This window comes from Acinonyx jubatus, chromosome D2, assembly GCF_027475565.1.
Source record: "Acinonyx jubatus isolate Ajub_Pintada_27869175 chromosome D2, VMU_Ajub_asm_v1.0, whole genome shotgun sequence".
In the NCBI taxonomy this organism is placed as follows: domain Eukaryota; kingdom Metazoa; phylum Chordata; class Mammalia; order Carnivora; family Felidae; genus Acinonyx; species Acinonyx jubatus.
In genome coordinates, this window is record NC_069393.1 from 45,527,836 (window position 1) to 45,546,920 (window position 19,085).

At 49.8% G+C, this 19,085-nt stretch overlaps 1 protein-coding gene across 7 annotated transcripts in view; it reads left to right on the forward strand.

Moving 5' to 3' along the window:
* WDFY4 (WDFY family member 4) overlaps positions 1-14,932 on the forward strand; it is a 292,598-nt gene extending 277,666 nt beyond the window's left edge. For 6 of the 7 annotated variants that reach the window (XM_053206796.1, XM_053206793.1, XM_053206792.1 and 3 more), the window contains 6 exons: positions 609-767; positions 5,226-5,405; positions 7,244-7,426; positions 9,608-9,692; positions 13,336-13,447; positions 14,463-14,932. In XM_053206796.1, the coding sequence (XP_053062771.1) occupies positions 609-767; positions 5,226-5,405; positions 7,244-7,426; positions 9,608-9,692; positions 13,336-13,447; positions 14,463-14,529 (786 nt within the window). In that variant the 3' untranslated portion in view covers positions 14,530-14,932. Of the gene's footprint in view, positions 1-608; positions 768-1,211; positions 1,549-5,225; positions 5,406-7,243; positions 7,427-9,607; positions 9,693-13,335; positions 13,448-14,462 lie in introns of those variants that run through there. The other variant, XR_008291964.1, reaches the window with a different exon arrangement.
* Positions 14,933-19,085: the final 4,153 nt, after the last annotated feature.

A 19,085-nucleotide genomic window follows, 5' to 3' on the forward strand; every position in this document is an offset into this window, starting at 1 on the left:
CCACCAGCCGGTCACTTGGCTGCGTGGAGGCCACTCAGACTCTCAGTCTGGGTGTGGAGTCTTGGGGTTCCCCTGGCATTTGCTCACGGCTCAGACTCCGAGGACACTCACTGAGCATTGAGCCAGCGCCAGAAGCGAGCCGTCTGGTTGCCCTTCATCTACCCTTGACTCAGGCCACAAAGTTACTTCACATCTTGCTGTGGCCCTGGCCACCTCCAGCCTCCTTTCCTAGCCCAACTTCCCTCCCACCCTACATCCCACGCACCGATCACATGACATGAACTCCCTGCCCACCGAGCTCTCCCTTGCCACCCCCAGCCTTCCCTACCACTTCATGAGGCAGCCAGGTGTTTACAACGTCTCCCTAACTCCCTGCTCGCTTGTGTCTCCCCACTCACTAGAGTATGAGCTCCTTGGGGACAGGCTTGGATTGCCTGGATTGGGTCACCAGTGCCAGCCTCCGGAACACATGACATGTCCTGCAGTTCCCATGGCACACAGGCAGGCCAGCAGCATCCAGACCTGCCCTTGTCCCTCTGTCACCCTGTCCGGGCTCTCAGCCCTGTGCTGGCTGGGGCGCCAGTGCTCACCCCACTTGTCTCCCATAGATCCTGACGACATTTGAGAACCTGGCTGCCTGGGGCCGCTGCCTGTGTACCGTGTGCCCAGCCCCCACAACGATCATCACCTCTGGGGCCAGTGCGGTGGTCTGTGTATGGGAGCTCAGCATAGCCAGAGGCCGCCCGAAAGGCCTGCACCTCAAGCAGGTACGATACCTCAGGTGGGGATTTAACCTCAGGCGGGGATGGTGCCTCAGGTGGAGATCGTGCCTGGGGCATATGTGGTGCCTCAGGCAGGTATAGGGCCCTAGCGCCATCTAATTCCCTGCGCACCAAAAGCCCTGCCTCCCTCAGGAGCCGAGAACACAGAGAGGAACTGGTGACGGCACATGGCTGTTTGCTGTTAGAAGGCCACGGTTTCGTGCCCACAGTGGTTTTGACAAGCCCACAGGGCAGGTGGCCCTGTGGGACCCATCCCTCAATGAGAGATGCCGCTTACGCGTCAGAGCCAGTGAAAGCAGTTTCCTTGCACTTGAGAACATTTTTGATCATGTGCCGTGGGCACTTGTGCGGATGGCCTCCTTTTACCTTCTCAACAACACTGTAAACTAGGTGCTATTCTCCTCCTTACTTTACCGGTGGAAAAAACAGGTGCGAAGAAGTCAAGTGACTCGTCGTGGAGCCGGAAATTGAAAGGCTATTTCAGAACAGCCGTGGAGTAGAGCAGAAGCAGGCGGGGGCAGTGGGCTCCTTCCAGTCCCGCCTCAGGAATCACTGCCGCTCTCGTAACAAGCAGAGTGTACTCGCTGTTTGCTTGAGACTCTGTACATTCGTTTTAGTCTGGTGAATCCGGCACCGTTATTCCCACTTCCACGCAAGGAAACTGAAGCTCAGAGAGAGCGAGTTTGCGTTTTAATCTGGGTCGATCTAACTCTAAACCCACGCTTCCTGCCTGTGCATCCTGGAACCTGCCCAGAATACCACTAGGGTACGCTTCCAACTCTAAAATGCAGCTCATTTTTACATCTGTATTCGTAGTTAGCCATATAGACCCAAGATGACAACCACCAAAATTAATCATACAAAACTCACCACGGATCAGATTTCCTAAACCGCACATGTTTCACTGAAACTCCTCCGCGGTTTCTCTGGATGCTTTTCAAGCCCTCCCCTCACCACCCTACCACCCCCTGCAGTACACGTGTGGTGCAAGGTAGGCGCACTCAGTAGACGTGAGGTAAAGAACGACTGGGTCAGTGCTGAGGGGGCCGATTACTCCTTGGAGCAGTGGCACCTGCTGAGGGAGCTGTGCAGGCCAAGTGCAGGCTGCCTTCCCCAGACTCTCAAAGCCAGCCTCGGAGCGCCCTGTCTTTTCACCTTTTCACGCTGTTCTAGGTTTCCTTCTCCTTCCGTGGACTGTGGGCAGGGGGCTACGTTCTTACTCCTGATCTGTGTGAAGAGACCGCACATTATTATTACTCTGTGGAGTGCTCCCTTATCCCAGGCACCACTTTAGGGACGCCCTAGATCCAGCCTGACTGCAGAGCCGGCCTTGGGGAGTCGGGGAAGCGGCCTCCCGCTACCGCTCCCAGGTCCCTTTTCGAAATGAAGATGTGCTATATAAAAGCCCTGTATTGACAGCATAAAAATGTAATTCATCATCCTCTCCTAGTTATAAATCAAGAGGAAAAGGTAAGGGGAATCCCACACGCTCTTATTTCCTACGCAGAATAAAATCCTTTATCATTTACCTGTAGTGGCTGACACGGCCTTGGGGATCCCCCAGACCACCAGCTGCTCAGTGAGGGGGTCTGTCCCTGACTTGCCGGCAAAGACATCATTAAATAGTTTCATACACAGTTTTTTTTTAAGTGTTTCATTTTTTAAAGATATTACAACATTAAAGACAAATTTCAAATTCACTTCAAAGTTGAATAATTCTCTATAATCTCTATAAAAGTTTCCATTGTCACATACTGCCATCCCCAGATATACATATTTATACCATTCTGATCATTGTGTAGATATGTTTATTCTGTTTCCACCCAGCCTATCAAATTGTTTCTGCTTCTCCACAGTCTGTAATTTACATTTCAATTGTTCCGTATTATTCCATTTCCATAAAATTACATTTCAATTGTTTTGTTATGTCAGTGCACCACGGTTTAATAAACCGTTTCTCCTCAAACTAGACAATTGCATTACTTCCAAATTTTAACTATTTTAAATAATGTTGCAGACAACAGCTTATATAGATTGCTGTTTGCTTCTGATTAATCGTTGCCTTAAAATAAATTTCAAGAAGTAGAACTACCAAGCAGGGACATAGTGCTTTCGATAGTGGTTCTGTAACTTTACATTGCCACCGCGATTAATTAAGAGTGCCCATCTCACCACAAGTGTCCAGCATGAGCAATTATTTCCAGAGGCTTTTGTTTTATTTTATTTTATTTTGTTTTATTTTATTTTATTTTGTTGTATTTTATTTTCTTTATTTTTTGCTGCTTTATTTAAGCATGATGACAGTGAAGTCATTTTAATTGGCCACGTAGAGAGGTACTGTGACAGTACCCCCTGATTCATGGTTTCACGTGCCATGGTCTCAGTCACCTGTGGTCAGCCATGGCCCGAAACCAGATAATCCTCCTTCTGACTCATCATCAGAAGGTCACTAGTAGCCTCGGGCCACGTCACAGTGCCTATGACATTCACCTCATGTCATCACAGGAAGGACGAGTAGCGTCCAATAACACATTCTGAGAGAGAGAGGCCACACTCACATAACTTTTATTGCAGTACGTTGTTATAACAGTTCTCTTTTATTACTAGTTATTGCTTTTAATCTGTTACTGTGCCTAATTTATAAATTAAATTTTTTCATAGCTATGTATGTACAGGAAAAAAACAGTACACACAGGGTTTGGTACTACCCACGGTTTCAAGCATCTACTGAGGGTTTTGGAACATGTCCTCCATGGATAAGGGGGACTACTGTATTCTTATTTATTTAAAAATATAATTTATTGTCAAGTTGGTTTCCATACAACACCCAGTGCTCATCCCAACAAAGAGCCAGTAGACAGCACATTGACATCTGCTGTCCTCCTTCACTGATATCCTCAGCCTTTCCAGATGGGGGTGGCTACGTGCCTCGTGATGAGAGGCAATGAGCCTTACACGGGTGGTCAGTGCCTGCACGCAGACTGGCCCCCCTCACTCTCCAGTGCCTCCCTTTGCAAAGCAGTAGACTTGGCTCCATTAATGGACAGCACATGGGGACACCTGGGCTCAGAGCTTCTCTCTCCGAATCCCCAGCCTTTAGTCCAGCATCCCCTGGCTTGCACTCTTTGGAGTCACCATGTCCCACTATGGTCAGAACTCAGTCATCAGAGCTCCTGTCAGATCCTCTGCTTTTCTCTTCATGTGGACAGCTTCCAGTTTCCTGAGATGACCCCAGTCATCTTCTGTGGGTCACGTCCAGAACCTCGCCAGCCCCATCTGCTTGGTGCCACATTAAGATCTACCGAAAACAAACAGGAATCCCTGGCAGAACTCTTCCTGGCTGTGACCAGGCAAAGTGACAGCTTTGAAAATGATGCTCAGACTCATTGACCCAAATGAGTGAGCAGTCATCCGTCCTGAGGGTGGAGGTTTACCACTAGGTAAGCCAAGGTAATCACATTTCAGAACGCCATCTCTGCACTTCTCTGGCTCATTCCAGAAGACAGCTGCCCGTGTGGATGCAGCAGCTCTCAGATCAGGCTTACCTGGCAGCTTCTGGGACCACTGTGATGGAAACCACACTGTGGCCAGCGGCCGTGGACCTGGGAACACCAGGCCACCCCAGCCCCTCCGGCACGTGTCCCTGGGGAGCAAGGCCTCTGGCCATATCTGGATACATAGCCATCTGTGAACCCGGCCAAACCCAGCACAGGCCAACCTGAGGGCCAAGACCAAGGGCCTGAGTCACCTGCTGCCACGTGGCCAGACAGGCTATGAACCCAGATCCATCAGACTTGAAAAGTCACATCTTTTTTCATGATGACCTGACAGCCACCCCACCGCCTTCCTTCCATTTTAGTTGGCAGAGGCATGTTTGTTTCTGAGGTTCTCCTGGGGTAATGCTCAAACTGGAGCATGCATGAAAATTTCCTGGAGAGCTTGTGAAAACCCATGTTTTTCATCACAGCCCCGCCCCCAGAGTTTCTGACTCAGTGGGTCTTGGATAGGGCCCAAGAATTTGCATTTGAATTTCTAGCTGATGTTTATGCACCTGGTTGGGACACTACACTTGGTAAATCAGTGTCCTTGCATGTGACTAGTGGTACGTGCAGCTTCAACGCGCAAGGTCAAGTGTAGGTGAGCTCACAGCGTGTGAGGGTGCTACTGGCCTGTTTCAGTTATGATAAAAGGGCTGCAGATCCACCCTGGCTGAGCCTCAACTCCCAGAAATGGATGGAACTGAGAGGCCAGCAGAGATTTATGTACAAACACACACATGGAAACACATGCACACACATACCACAGACTTTGGAATCATGGAATCACCCTGAATCTCTGTTTCCTCATCTGGAGCCCAACAGTAAGTGGGAAGGCAGGAAATCTCCCCAGGTACCTAGATTGAGGGTCCCTCCCATAATCCGTGGGTCTGCTTCTTGTCCCCAGGCCTTATATGGACACACACAGGCTGTCACATGCCTGGCAGCATCAGTCACCTTCAGCCTCCTGGTGAGTGGCTCCCAAGACTGTACTTGCATCCTGTGGGACCTAGACCATCTCACCCACGTGGCCCGCCTGCCTGCCCACCGGGAGGGTATCTCTGCTCTTGCCATCAGTGACGTCTCGGTGAGTCCTCACTTTCTCAATGTCTATGAGCCTGCCTGGAAGCGTGGTGCAGTGTCCCAAGAGAAAACCCAGGAACAAAGAGAGGCTGATCTCCCAAGAATGTTGAGAAATGTTGTCCCAAATGTGTGGAGTATTCTTTGCCCAGGCAGAGTGGAGCCATCAACATGTGCAGCATCTGGTTCTAGATTTTATTTTTTCCTTTTTTATTTTTCTCCCTCAGGGTGGTGAGAGTGGTGGGAGGTGTCTGTTCTGGCACAGGCATGAGGGAATTGGGGCAAGAAGTTGGCTTTGGTAAGAGATCTTCTGGGCTTGGCGGACTAATTCAGTTCACTGATGTTAAGTCAGTGTTAACTCATCAGGTGCTTCTGGTCTCCATGGCAGCAAGTGCTTCTGTTTGTCCCTCCAAGCTGCTACCAAAGATAAGCCTGTCAGGAACGTGTGTGTGTGTGTGTGTGTGTGTGTGTGTGTGTTATGTCTGAGTGAAACAGAGAGAGACAGACAGAGACCAAGACAGAGAGAACAGAAAGAGTTAGAGAACTATATATCTAAATCTCAGTGTGGAATTTCTCCCAGGCTGGAATCCTCATCATAGGGCATGGGGTTCCGTGAGGATTCAAAGGCTCTGCATCTTCTCACAGAAAACCATAGGAGTTCAGGGCATGGATAAAGTGGCAAGGGGATAATAGAAAGAGGGGGAGATAATGAAGAAGGCTCCTCATCCCAACTTTAGCCAAACATGGTGTTCCAGGTAAACTTGAATCTAGGATGAATCTTACATGAGCAGAACAGAGGATGGATGGATGGATGGATGGATGAATAGGTATGTGGCTGGATGGATATTTGGGTGAATTAATGGGCGGATAGGTAAGTGGGCAGATGGAGGGTGGATGGATGGATGGATGGATGGGAGGATGGTGAGTGAATGGATAAATTGGTGGATGTGTTGGGAAAGGCACCAAGCCCTGATCTGAGAGAGCATTATAAAGAATAATGTCCTCAGATCTCAGAGGAGACATATCATGACCAACAACTTGTTGAATTCAACTTGTCCTGAAGCCAACTGAATTCACTAAGTGCCTACTGGGCTCAGGGTTGGGTGCTTGGCAGAGATGTATCAGACATGGTCCTCAGCCTCAAGCAGACTCTAACAGAGCCAGACAATTCAGAAAGGGGTATGATGGAGCCCAGGGGGCTATGGAAGGGCACTGAGTTCCCTACGTCCTTTCTGTGGTTAGGGCAAGGCTCAAAGGCATGGCTCCAGCTGGTTTTATGAGTCCTCAGTGTCAGTGACCACTATACCATTGGCCATAATATTGACAAGGACTTGAGAAGAAAACTCTAGACGTAAACATTTCAGGAGGTTCAATGGGGACATTTCTCCTCAGAAATTCCCTTCAGAGAGACATCGTCAATTCTTTGAGCCATATACAATCATTCAAACCTCTGTACTCTGCCCTCTACCAAGTGATATCCAAATCTTCTTCATGGGGACAGGGCTGGCCTGCCTGCCCTGTCCAGGCCCCATGTCTGGAGCCAGAGGCAGTCTCCAGGCTGTGGAAGGAGTCCAAAGGGTAAGTCAGCCAGTTTGTGTCAGAGAAAGCAGTATCCAAACACATGACTGCAGTATGCAAATAGCCAGGAATTTGTAGTTGTGTGAAAACACAAGAGACCTATGAGCCATCTAATAAGAAGTGGGTGTCTTAGGTCTTGGAGTACCTTCGTTAGTCTTCAGAAGATAGCAGGTTAAGGGTGCTGGGGTGTGCAAACTCTGGCTGAGCAAATGCGGATGGGCAGGCAGTGACCTCAGCGTGGAGTGAAATCAATTTTTATTGCTGCAGGGCACCATTGTCTCCTGTGCGGGAGCCCACTTGTCTCTGTGGAATGTCAATGGACAGCCACTGGCCAGCATCACCACGGCCTGGGGCCCTGAAGGAGTCATAACCTGCTGCTACATGATGGAAGGGCCAGCATGGGACACAAACCATGTCATCATCACTGGAAGTCAAGATGGCATGGTTCGGGTAGGTGTGTCTTGGGCAGAATGAAGGCAGAATGAAGGCAGAATGAGTACAAGAAAGTGGTCTTTGTTCTCACTTCCTCCAAGAGCCCAAATTTATAGGCTGCATTTGAGACCAAATGGTATGCCAGACTAGGTCTTCATGGCAAGTGAGGGCAAAGGCAAGGCTCTCTCCAGGCAAAACATAGATAGATAGATGATAGATAGATAGATAGATAGATAGATAGAAGATAGATAGAATTATGTATATAATTGTATACACACATATACTCATGAAATGAAATAAACATTTATCAGCACAAGTTGTGAAAGCTGAACGGTCAAATGTGTAAGAACATAGCCCAGTGCTGAAAAGAAATATTTGGGCGATCCATTCACATACTTGCCCATCCATCATCCACCTATCTGTTCACCCACTAATCCATCCAACTATTTATCTCTATACCTATTCATCCATTCATCCATCCTTTCATCTATCCATCCAATAATACATCTACCTACCTACCCAGCTATTTATCTCTCTACCATTCCTTCCTTCCTTCCCTCCTTCCTCCTTCCGTCTCTCCATCCCTCCCTTCCTCCTTTCCTTCCTTCCTCCATTCCTTTCCTCCTATACAATGATCTATCCTTCCATATACCTATCAATTTACCCATGAATCCATCTATACATCCAAATATTTTTTATCTGTCCATCACCCTAACTCTGGCTCTGTACCAAACTCATCATACAAGCCACAGGGAACACAGAAATTAATAATAGGCCATTATCCTCCAGCTGATCATATCCTAGAAGAGAATACAAACGGAAAATACATGTATGCAATGCATGCTATGACCATGATAATCAAAGAGTGCCATGGACCCTCTGAGGAAAGCCATGGAGAGGGAAAGCATCAATAAACCAGGAAGAGAACGAAACAGAAATATTGAAGTGTGAGGATTAGCCTGGGAAGAACAAGGCAAGCTTTCTGAGACTGACAGGAAGGATGAAGGAATGAGTAAAGATAAGGAATAATTCAGAGGCTCACTTAAGAAACTGTCAACTGAATTCCACAGTTTAAAGGAAATGTTGACTGAAGGCCATAATGTATTCAAGAAAATGTCCATTGATTGCTTCAAATGTTTATGAAAGCTGGCTGAGCTTGGCTAAAACTTGGCCTTGCTTTGCATGGGTGTCCATGCCCCAAGGCTCAGAATAATCATGGAGATAATACTTGCTGAATAAATATGTGGTGAGGGTCCAAAGGGAGTATGGATTTATTTCTAACAGAGAGACATGAGAGGAGATGGCAGTATAGCTGAGTCCCAAGAATGAAGAAAAGTTACAGCATATGGAGAGGCCAAGCAGGCTGAGGGGTCACTGTGTGTGGGTGGGAGAGACAAGGCTGAGGAGGGTCCCTTGAGAAGCCCCATTTGTGGGCTAGGAGGGGTACATCGTCTCTGCAGAGAGCAGGGCATCCTGGGCTAGCCAGAACATGAGTAGGTCAGGGAGGCCTGGGCTTGGTGGGGTGACTCACACTGTGGGTCAGTCAGAGGAGCTCAGGCTGGCCAAGCAGCAGGTGCATTTTTTTTTTGTGGGCCCCCACGTCATGAGTGAGAGACTTTCATGCACGCAGCACTCATTCATCCAACATGGCAATTGAGCTCCTGGAATGGCCCAGGGCTGGGTTAGGCCTGGTGTGGAGTTCAAAAAAGCATTAAGAGTAGGCTGATCCTTGCCCTTTGTCAACATAACATCTGGATTCAGCAAGTGAGAAGCCATATGCAGTCAGCATGAGGACATTAATAGAGGGGCGTGCGACCAAGAGCCAGACACAGAGAATGGGAAGGCCTAGCTGCTAAGTGGTGAGGGAGGCCTCCAGGGATGGCGGCAGCAGGGTGAAAGGGCATTAGCTAAGTAAAATGACAATAAACTAGCTGCTGGGTCTCATCCCTGCAGATGAGAGGTTGAGGACGGAGGCACTATGGTCACAGGAGGGCAGAGTAAACCCACCTAAGCTTCAACGGTGCTCTACTGAAGCCTAAGTAATTTTTTGTCCCCAAGAATACATTAGTGTTGGAAGTGAAAGGGGACCATATTCCCATCCCTTCCCTCAGGTCCGTTGGATGTGAGGGAATGGGATGGGCCCGAGGCCACAGACAGGATCATTTCCCCAGCCATTGGCCGTTTCTCTTTTCTGGACAGATTTGGAAGACTGAGGACATGAAGACATCTGTTCCCGGGCTGGTAGCACCAGAGGATCCCTCAGCTCAACCTCTGAGCCCAAGAGGTACCTGCCCTGCTAAGGGTGTGGGGCCTTTGCCTTGCAGTCTTCACTCCCCCCTCCCCTCCCATAGCTCCATTCAGTCCTACGGAGTCCAGGGAAGCCATTGAATCTCTCTGGATGTTGTCAAGTTGGGGGGACAGAGCACAGTTTACTGCAAGCTGCCGGCAGAATGTGAAGCAGCATGGAGTAGTCCCGTTGCATCCTGGCCCCATCATGCAGGGACCAGCAAGCTCTGGGATGCTCCCTGGACATGTGAACAGTCGGGGCGGTTTTCAGGGGCTTCTGAGCCTCAGAACCTTACAGAGCTTAGTTTGATGTTCTCCATCTGCCTGATGACTCCTCAATGCCAAACTTCCCAGCCCAGGGCCTGGGTCCAAATGCCTACTTGCCTGGACAGCCAGGCTGCAGAAAGGGAAAAGGAGGGGCCAGGAGGGGCCTTGCCATATGCCTGGAGAGAGGAAGTGGTTCCATAGCGCCCCGGCCTGCCCTGGTGATCCTGGCTCCGTCCACCCAACTCCCCATGGCAAGTTCCTCAGAGTGGGTCTGGAGGTCCTCTACATCCGCAATTCCCAGGAGCCTTATTAAAAATGTAGATCTGGGTCCTGTTTTTACCTTAAGCCCTGGCAAAAGATTGGGGGTTGCTAGATTTCCATGTCTAACAGGTCCCCAGGTGAGTGTGGTGTGTACCAAGGTAAAAGAACGACTGTTCTGGAACCCTCTTTGGTTTGTGGCAGATGGGACTGACGTAAGAAAATCTGTTCTCTATTCTGCCATCATGGCCTCTGGTACCATCACCACCATGGCCACCACTGCTCAGCTTGCAGGGAGACGGCTGACCCTGAGCAGTCTCCATCGTGCATACTTGCCGTGTATTCTCTAATTTGTCATGACAACCCCGTGAGATAGATTTTACTATGCCACCCATATGAAGGATTAGGAAATTGAAGCACAGAGGCCTAGGAGCTTTCCCAGGGTTACCCAGAAGCGTAGGATTACCATCATTCTCACTTCTGTCCCCAGAGCGGACATAAGCAACCTCAGACCAACTTCAGACTGCCAGGCAAATCTCAACCACAGATACTGCCATGCATCATCAACAATAGCACCACCCCTGATCACAGGCACAAAGATCACCAGCAAAGCCATCACCTCCTTCTCTTCCACTACAGCTGTCCCAATAGCCCCCAACCATCACCTCCTCCAGTGCAGCTGGCCTTCTTTCTCAGCTCCGTCTTCATCAAGGATTTTGGCCCAGAACCGAGACATTTTTCTTGGTGCCGCCCATGATGAAAGGAAACATGTTACCATGAAGTGTGACTTCTCCTGTCATCATGAGTTCTGGTTTACTCATATCCCAAGACCCATGATCATTCACGGGAGAGAATTTATTAGAGTGCTAAGGGCTGCCTTCTAAAAAGAGTAGCCATCTTCAGTTAGTTCCTTTCTAGAATATACTCCACACCTTCCTGATTCATTTAATCATCCATTTATTGTTCTTTCGTCACACAAACATGCACAGACATCTGATCAGCCCTTACTGGGTCCCAGGCTCTACACTGAGAATCCCTTCCTTCAAAATAACACCATCTGGGCACCCTTGTCAATAAGGTGGGCAGACCCAAAGCAGTGACCTCAGAAGGATCTACAACCACATTCACTTCATTGTGCCTAGTACCTTGAGGGTCCTTTGGGACTCCAAGGAATCACCCCATCTCAGGGTAAAAAGAAAGATGTGTGGGATTTGAACATTCTAAAAAAACTCACAACACTTCTTTGAAGAACAGGGGCCAGACTTTCTCCCCTATTTCTCCCACCCAGTTGGAAGAGAGCTAGCATAGAATCCTATTCCCCAGCCTGATTATGAATAATTCTGTGGTACACCTGCACGAAAGCATGCCAGTTCAGTCCTTGGCTCCACTGCCCATTTCTGAAGCTATGGAGGTCCCATGAGGCAAAGGTTGATAAATGGATGTCTGAACAAGAATGCTGGATGGATGGAAAGACCGATGAATGAAGAGCACCTCAAAGACCTTCCACTGGTTCTGGAAGTACCAGTGCATTCATGGGTTTCTGTTCAGGGTCAACAGTTGTGCTGAGATTGTACTCTTTGGGAATGGGGTCCAAAGAAATGGGAAGTGACATGAAAAGCAAGAGGCAGGGCTCTAGACCTAGTTCTATGCCCAACAATTACTCTGTCCCTTGGTTCCCCTGCCCCTGACATGTCAAGATGTGCAGGAAGTACCTAACATGAAAAATAACAGACATAGACAAGAATCTGCTCAACAAAATGCAGGATGTTCTTATCATTTTTATAGGCTGGTAAGAGCCTTCTTCCTTCATATACCGGCCGATGACATTACGGAGCTCACAAGACTGTTTCAGGCTGGCAGCAGCCCCATCACGCCTGGGTCCACATCCTTCCCCTGCCGTTTGTCCCGACCTGTCTGAGGTCACCACCACCAAATAGAAAACAAGTGCCAGGGTTGTGATTACAGTTTAAGGGAGGATTCAGGTGAAATGGCATGAGGGCACGGATGTATTCGTGAAAATCAGGCTGGACCACAGTGTAGAAATAGAAAATCCATTTGCAGGCTTACAAACCTCAGCCTGTCTCGTTGTTCTCCGAATATTGCTCAAACCTGTTTTGCTGGAAGGCGACAGAATCAGGCATGGCACGTGGATGTTTGTACCTGTGTCCTGTTGGTGTGCATGTTGCTATATCCCTCAGATGTCTTAAGGGGCAAGAAAAGAAAGCTTTGGAGATATTGAGGATGCCTCGTTTGTGTACAGACATGACCTAATTTCGGCCCAGAATTCATTTATTTGTCATTTGAAACAAGGACCAACCTAGTCAGAGCACAACGTATTTTAGGAATCACCTCGTAGACTTGGACTCAACCTGGAACACACAAAGGGCTCCGGGAAGGCTTGTAGTGTGGCCTTTTGCACACACACAAAATGTGCACGCATTTCCCGGTGCACAGGCCTCTCCGCGCACGTAGGAGGCCACCCTGGGACAGCTGGGACAGCTGCGTCGTTCCTGCCCTGACTCTGAGTGACTTCCCAGGGATGTACCCAGCTGATGTCTCTCCCTCTCGCCCTCCATGTTGAAGGAATTACTGTCTGCCCCCAAATGCAGTCATTAAAATGAGTGAAGTAACAATCATTGAGTTATATTTTTTGAAAAAACGTTCTCAGCATTTAATTATTGGTTGTGGCGTGAGAGGATTTAGATAAGTTGATAATGCCGACTTTATGTAATTTATTTTTACTAGGCAATTACGGGCTGCGTTACATCCTGGCAGCAAGGTATTGTGGGGCATCTTATTAAGCATAAAGCCAGTAAACACTGATGAACAATTTTGCTGAACTAGGCATGCAATTTAGAAAGCAATAATACACAAATCCAATTTGGTACACAATGGATACCGCAGCCCGTCAGCACATGTAACTATCACAGCCTGCAAATTAAATTGGGACGGCCCTTTTTGCGACGGCACAGGCCAAGATTAAATATATTTTCCCCTCAATTTAACAAGTTGCTGACCACAAATATAAATATGTGTGTATGTGTTTGTGGCTCTGCCCGTGGACATCCACGTGCATGCATGGGTTTCCTAATCGTTCTCTCGCACGATCCCCACAGGTCACAGGTGGGAGAAGAATCTTGCCCTCTGTCGAGAGCTGGATGTCAGCCTTGCTTTGACAGGGAAGCCCAGCAAGACCAGCCCTGCGGTGACAGCCCTAGCCGTGTCCAGGTAACCAAGGCCTGGCTCCTTCGGGCCTCCAGCAGCTCAGGGCTCAGGTGGCCTGGCCCTGGAAAGTCGCCTCACTAATGTAGGCACCAGGGAGGGCCCACCTTGCACAAGAGGCAAATGAGGAGCCCACGTAGGGCCCTAGGAAATGTTTTTTAACACACACATGTTCGTGCTCTCTCTCTCTTTCAAATACCCGTGGATTCATAAAGAAATGTAAACGGGTATAGCTTTGTAACTTCATGCTGGGGAGGCACTGTTTTCCTGAGGCCCGCTACCGATGCTAACATTTGGTGTGATGAGTATCGTACATTAAAAAAAAAAAGCGCCTTTTGAGAGCTCTAAGCCAGTGTGGAATAGCCAAGTGTCAGCCACTACACTTGATAGACATTATTTGATTCTTCATAATTACCCAATGGAAGTAAGTGGTCCTTTCTGTCATCAACCCATTGCGCACATTAGGAAGTGGAGTCTCCGGAGGCCGCGGGCCTTGGAGAGGCCCTTCCCTTCCTCCCTCACTGCCCTGCAGTTGCTGGCTCAGGGTCTGTGGTGGTGGGAACCACACAGTGTTCCAGAAGCCAGGCTGAAATGAAGTGGGCTAGTGTAGGACATGGGAAAAGGGGGCCGGAGAGTCCGGAGCCCGAACTCTGCTGGAAAACTTGCCATTTGTTTGTAGGGGGGCCAGACTGTCTCTTCACAGGACAAAAGGCACACTTGGAGATGCTGGAGAGAAAAGTCAGGGCCTCACCCTGCTGCCAGGAGCCTGGGCATCTTGGGGAGTCCCCCCATACTCATGAGGGGTGCCACAACCCTCAGAGCTCAGAAGTTCCCCCTCTTCGGGGTCAAAGCATTCTCCAATTCTCCCAGCCCCCACCCCTGCCTCAGGTGGAGGTCAGGTGCAGGCCCCACGGGGTCCTGGACCGAACCCGCCATGTCGCAGTGTCCTGAGTGCCAGCTGGGATGAGTGGGACCCACAGGCTTGGCTCTAACACTCCTGTCTGTTCCTTCTCTTCCCAAGAAACCAGACCAAACTCCTGGTCGGCGATGAGAAGGGGAGAATATTCTGCTGGTCTGCAGAAGGGTAGGAAGAAAGACAGTGGAGGTCAGGTGGAGTGAGCGGCAGGTGCCCTGAGTGGCAGCAGCAGCACCAGCAAAGGGAGGCTGTCGCGGTGCCTGGGGCACAGAAGACTCTCCCCTGAGGAAGGGGCTGCTGGCCATCAGAGCTGCACACCCCAAGCCACTCCATGGCCCATGCGACTTTGGCCTTGGGTTGCCCAAGGACACACTCCATAAAAAGGAGAAGAGCACCTGGGAGCCTAGGAGCAGCGATCTGGAAACTGTGACTCACTCACAAGCTGCCCACGAACTCACAAGACTCACCTTTTCAAAGGGCTTATTACACTGAAAAAAATTGGGTCACTTGCTGGAAGCTAATGGGAAATATTGGATTGTCTTTATTTTATTAAAACGACCGTTTTCAAAATGCAAGGGCTCGTGAGTGTAAGATCACCACCCTTTTCCACTCAGGTGTTTGCATCCCATACCTAGAAAGGCAGGAAGGCCTCAGGGAAGCACAGCCCGCCCTCAGAGTGTTTCTCAGGCCCTCCTGCCTCCCTCCCTGGAATCTGGCTTTCCTGCAGGCTTGCCCGCCAGACAAGGTTCGTGGGGAACGAGGGGCTATGCTCAGGAGGCCCGGCTAACGTGGCTGAAAGGACGTGAACGTGAGTTCTCTGGCAGGCATAGGGAAGTCAGCCTGGCGGTGAGGGAGAGGCACGCTGCCGAGGTGTGCCTACCCTGTCTCTGTGCCCCAGAGAAGACTTGGGCTTGGCAGGCTTTTCCCAGGGCCTGACCTTTCATGAGGGTCAAGGACCCCCGTCCACATGTTGATTTGGAGCTGGAGCTCCTCCTGGGAAAATTCGGGCTGCTACGTGACTTGTGCTCTCCATCTGAGAAGATGGCAGGTAGGGAGTCAGCTGAGCCCCTCTGAGGAATTCCAGTGCCTTCCAAGGCACCAGTCACTCTTAGTCCTGTTGTTGGGCACTGAAGGCATCACCCGATTCCAATGCCTTCTCTCCACCCCCAGACTTTCAGAGCTCCTTGAAAGGCAATTCACTTGCCTCTTCAGTGAAAACAAGCGGGTGCACGGGTTGCAAATCTCCTTAGCAACTCCCCTCCCTGAGATTTTTCCCTCCAGGGAACACAATCCTTTCCATATTTCTGCAAGCCCTGCAGAGGCCCTGATGAGTGTCCCCATTCAGCGTAGCTCAGGGCTGGGAATGGCAAGAAAATGGACTTGATGTCTTATGGCCTGGGTCGCCTGGCCTCCAGGGGCAGTGAGTCAATTTAAAGATAAATCTTCAGAACGGACAGGTGGTATGCAGCTATGTCAAAGATAGTGAGTGAGGGATGGTTAGCAAACAGTGAGCTATCTGTAAACTTTGAGGTCTTTGCGAAGGGCAAGACAGAGGACGAGGTGCTTCTCAGGTCCACTGCCCCCCTCCCTGGGTGAGAAGGGCCTGTGTCTGACCCCAGGGCCAAGGATCGCACCGCCTCCAGCACTGTCTGCATGCCTCTTAGCAGACGCCCCATTTGCAATCCCCTCATCAGTCTGGGGCTGCACGGAAGGGCCATAAATTGAAGAGTGGAGAGCGCCACTCCCCAGGAAGGTCAAGAAGCAAGTCATAAATATCAAGGCTGGGCGTGCTGTCATGTTTCAAACACCATCCATAGCATTTACCTAAGGCTGAAAGGTCTGCTGGCCCAAAGGCTGTCTTGGGCACATTCACTTGACAAATATTTCCTGGACGCTGCCTTTTGCTTGCCCACATCACTAGGAAAAGAGAGGGGTGGGGGTCAGGTCTTGTTGGAGTCTTGGGGATAAGATATCTGTGCAAACAAGTGTGACTAGGGGTGGAAGGGCTAAAAGAGAGACATCCCATGCCTTAGGGAGGACCTAGGCGATATTGTGGCTGTAGTAGTCTGCTCAGGCTTCCAGAACAAAGTACCATAGGCTGGGGAGCTTAAACACAAAGATTTTTCAGTTCTGGAGCCTGGAAGTTCAAGATCAAGGTCAGCAAGTTTGGTTTCTCCTGAGGCCTCTCTCCATGGCTTGTAGATGGCTCTGTCTCTCCCTGTGTCCTCAAATGGATCTGTGTGTGTGTGTGCGCGCGTGTGTGTGCACATGTGTGCGTGCACACTAATCTCTTCTCATAAAGATACCAGCCATGTTGGATTAGGGTCCATCTTAATGACCTCATTTTACCTTACTTACCTCTCTAAAGATGTTATCTCCCCAAATTGTCACATTCGGAAGTACTGGGGAACAGGACTTCAGCATAGGGATTTTGGTGAGACACAGGTCAGCCCATAACACCGGCTGAAGTAGATGGCCCTGGAGCAAAACTTGGAAGGGCAGATAGGACTTAGCCTTGTCCAGCTGGAGAGCGGGATGTTGTAGGAAGAGGAGGCAGCCTTGGCGAAGGCACAGGGCATGCCAGGCTGGAGTTAGAAAGAAGGAGCTGGAAAAGATAGAGGTCTCAAGACAGGTAGTGAGGGGCTTCCTTAGCCTCTGGGGACAGAGACCCCCCTGTTCGGCTCACTTTCACTGGCTCAGCTGGAGACAGTAGCCGTGCCCAGCTCTTGCAAAGTTAAGCTCCTCCTCATGACAATTGTTTAATAACTGTCAGACCAGCCCCCACCCCCAGCCCCATCACTGCGATAACCCACACTCCCATCCTGGGAAGGTCTCAGCTCCGTTCACCATTCCAAATAAATGCTGCTTTCCCACCCATTAATCACAGTAATTCTTGCCCTGACCTTTTTCGGCTCTCCCTCTCTGCTGAGAAGCCAGGGAAGAGAACCCAGTGCAATGGACATGCCTCCAATTGCAGACAGGAAAGCAGGTTTTCCAGTTCAGTCTTCAAAAGTGCAAGATCAGGGTGTGCATTTGAATCAACCCTCCGGGAGATAGCTTTACCCACTGTGGGTGCCAGCAAGGCTCGAGCCATGCCCACGTCTCTATCTGGACGGGCCTGGGCTCACCTGGGACAGCCTTACATTAAAAAGCATTCATTGTTTATCAGAAGCTTAAATTTAACTGGATGTCTCGTATGTGTATTTGTTAAGTCCCAGTGCCCTGCTCCCTGGACGTTCTAGAGACAGGGAAGGATGGTAGCCTGCCCAAGGACCCGATGCCCCCATAAGTACTCAGTGCATGATGGGTGAATTGCTTCTGTGAATTGCTGGGAACTGATGGGGGGACTGCAAGGGGTTCTTTGTGCCACTGACCAAGTTTCCAGGACCCCGTGGGTCTCTCTGGCCCTCGTTCTTCATGGGCACAGTCTCCTGCCTGACACCGACCCTTTGGTTTTGTTCCTTTATGCTCTGCGCTCCAAGGAGAGAAGCCCAGTCCCCGGAAGCCACTCAGGACAGCAACTGCTTCCCCCAGGCTCAGCCAGCAGCCAGGAGCCGAGTCCTGAGAGCCCAGTCACGGGGCCTGCAGAGAACTCAGAGATTGGATTTGACCACATTAGCATGCAGCCGAGCAGGGCACATTTGGGGAGGAATAGACTCTTCATATGAAAATCCTGATGAAATTTGTTTAGCATAAAATCAAATCTCCCTAAGCCAAAATCAGTTTTGCTTTAGTAAGTTCTGGGTACATATCACATGTGCAGATCCAGGGTATGTGTGTGCGTGCGTGTGTATGTGTAATTGCTTACACGAGTGTGTCGTTTCCATTTCACTCTTAAGGGCTGCTGCCCCTAGCACCTTCATAGTCTTCATAGTAAACAGGAGGATTTTCCGAACTGTCTCTTTCCCCCAAATCCCCAAAGGCGAGAACACTGTGTTGCCCCAGGCTGAGATCTCTGTCTGTCTCCCGACTGGTTGATACAGACACCCCTTGTCTAAGACCCACTGTTGTCAGTTGTCAAAAATGATTATCTTAAATGCACCACCCTGCAAGGACTCCAGGTCACCTGTGCCCCAGTCCTGTGCAGGACACGCTGGGCAGCCCTCCATCTTCACTCAGAAAGTAAGCACTGACGAGTTCTCACTGACATCAGAGTGATGGCTGATGTTAACTATCCACCCAGGCAATTGTTCATTCGTTCATTCATTCATTCATTCATTCACTAGCATTGCCCAAGGGACCACTGAGTGTCTGTTCCAAGCCAGGCTAGGACCTGATGGAGAGAGGCTGAGTCTGGACACAGATGCCTGAAACCGAACCCTTAAGAGCCCGGAGACGTCAGTGGTCACACAGCCCCTCTAATTCTGCTATTTTACAGGTAGGGAAACCGGGGCCCAAGAAAAGGAAGGGACTTAACTAAGGTCTTGTAGCAGGTCAGTGGCAGAACCTGGTCAGGGCTCCAGACGCGAGTACCCCCTCTGATGTACCACATGGCCTTGTGTTCCTTCAAGGGCTGGGTGCACACGGGCAAATAGAAGCCTAAACAGCCTGCCTCCAGGCCCTGGAACCTTGGCGCCCTACCTTCTCTCCAGTGCCTGGGTTTCCAAGAATAGCTGCCCTACCCCACCTGGTGACAAAACACAGGATGAAGAGTGTGAGTAAATGCTTTGGGAAGAATAAAAAAAAAAAAAATGGTTTGGACATTTTGTATCAGAAGAGACCAGCTTG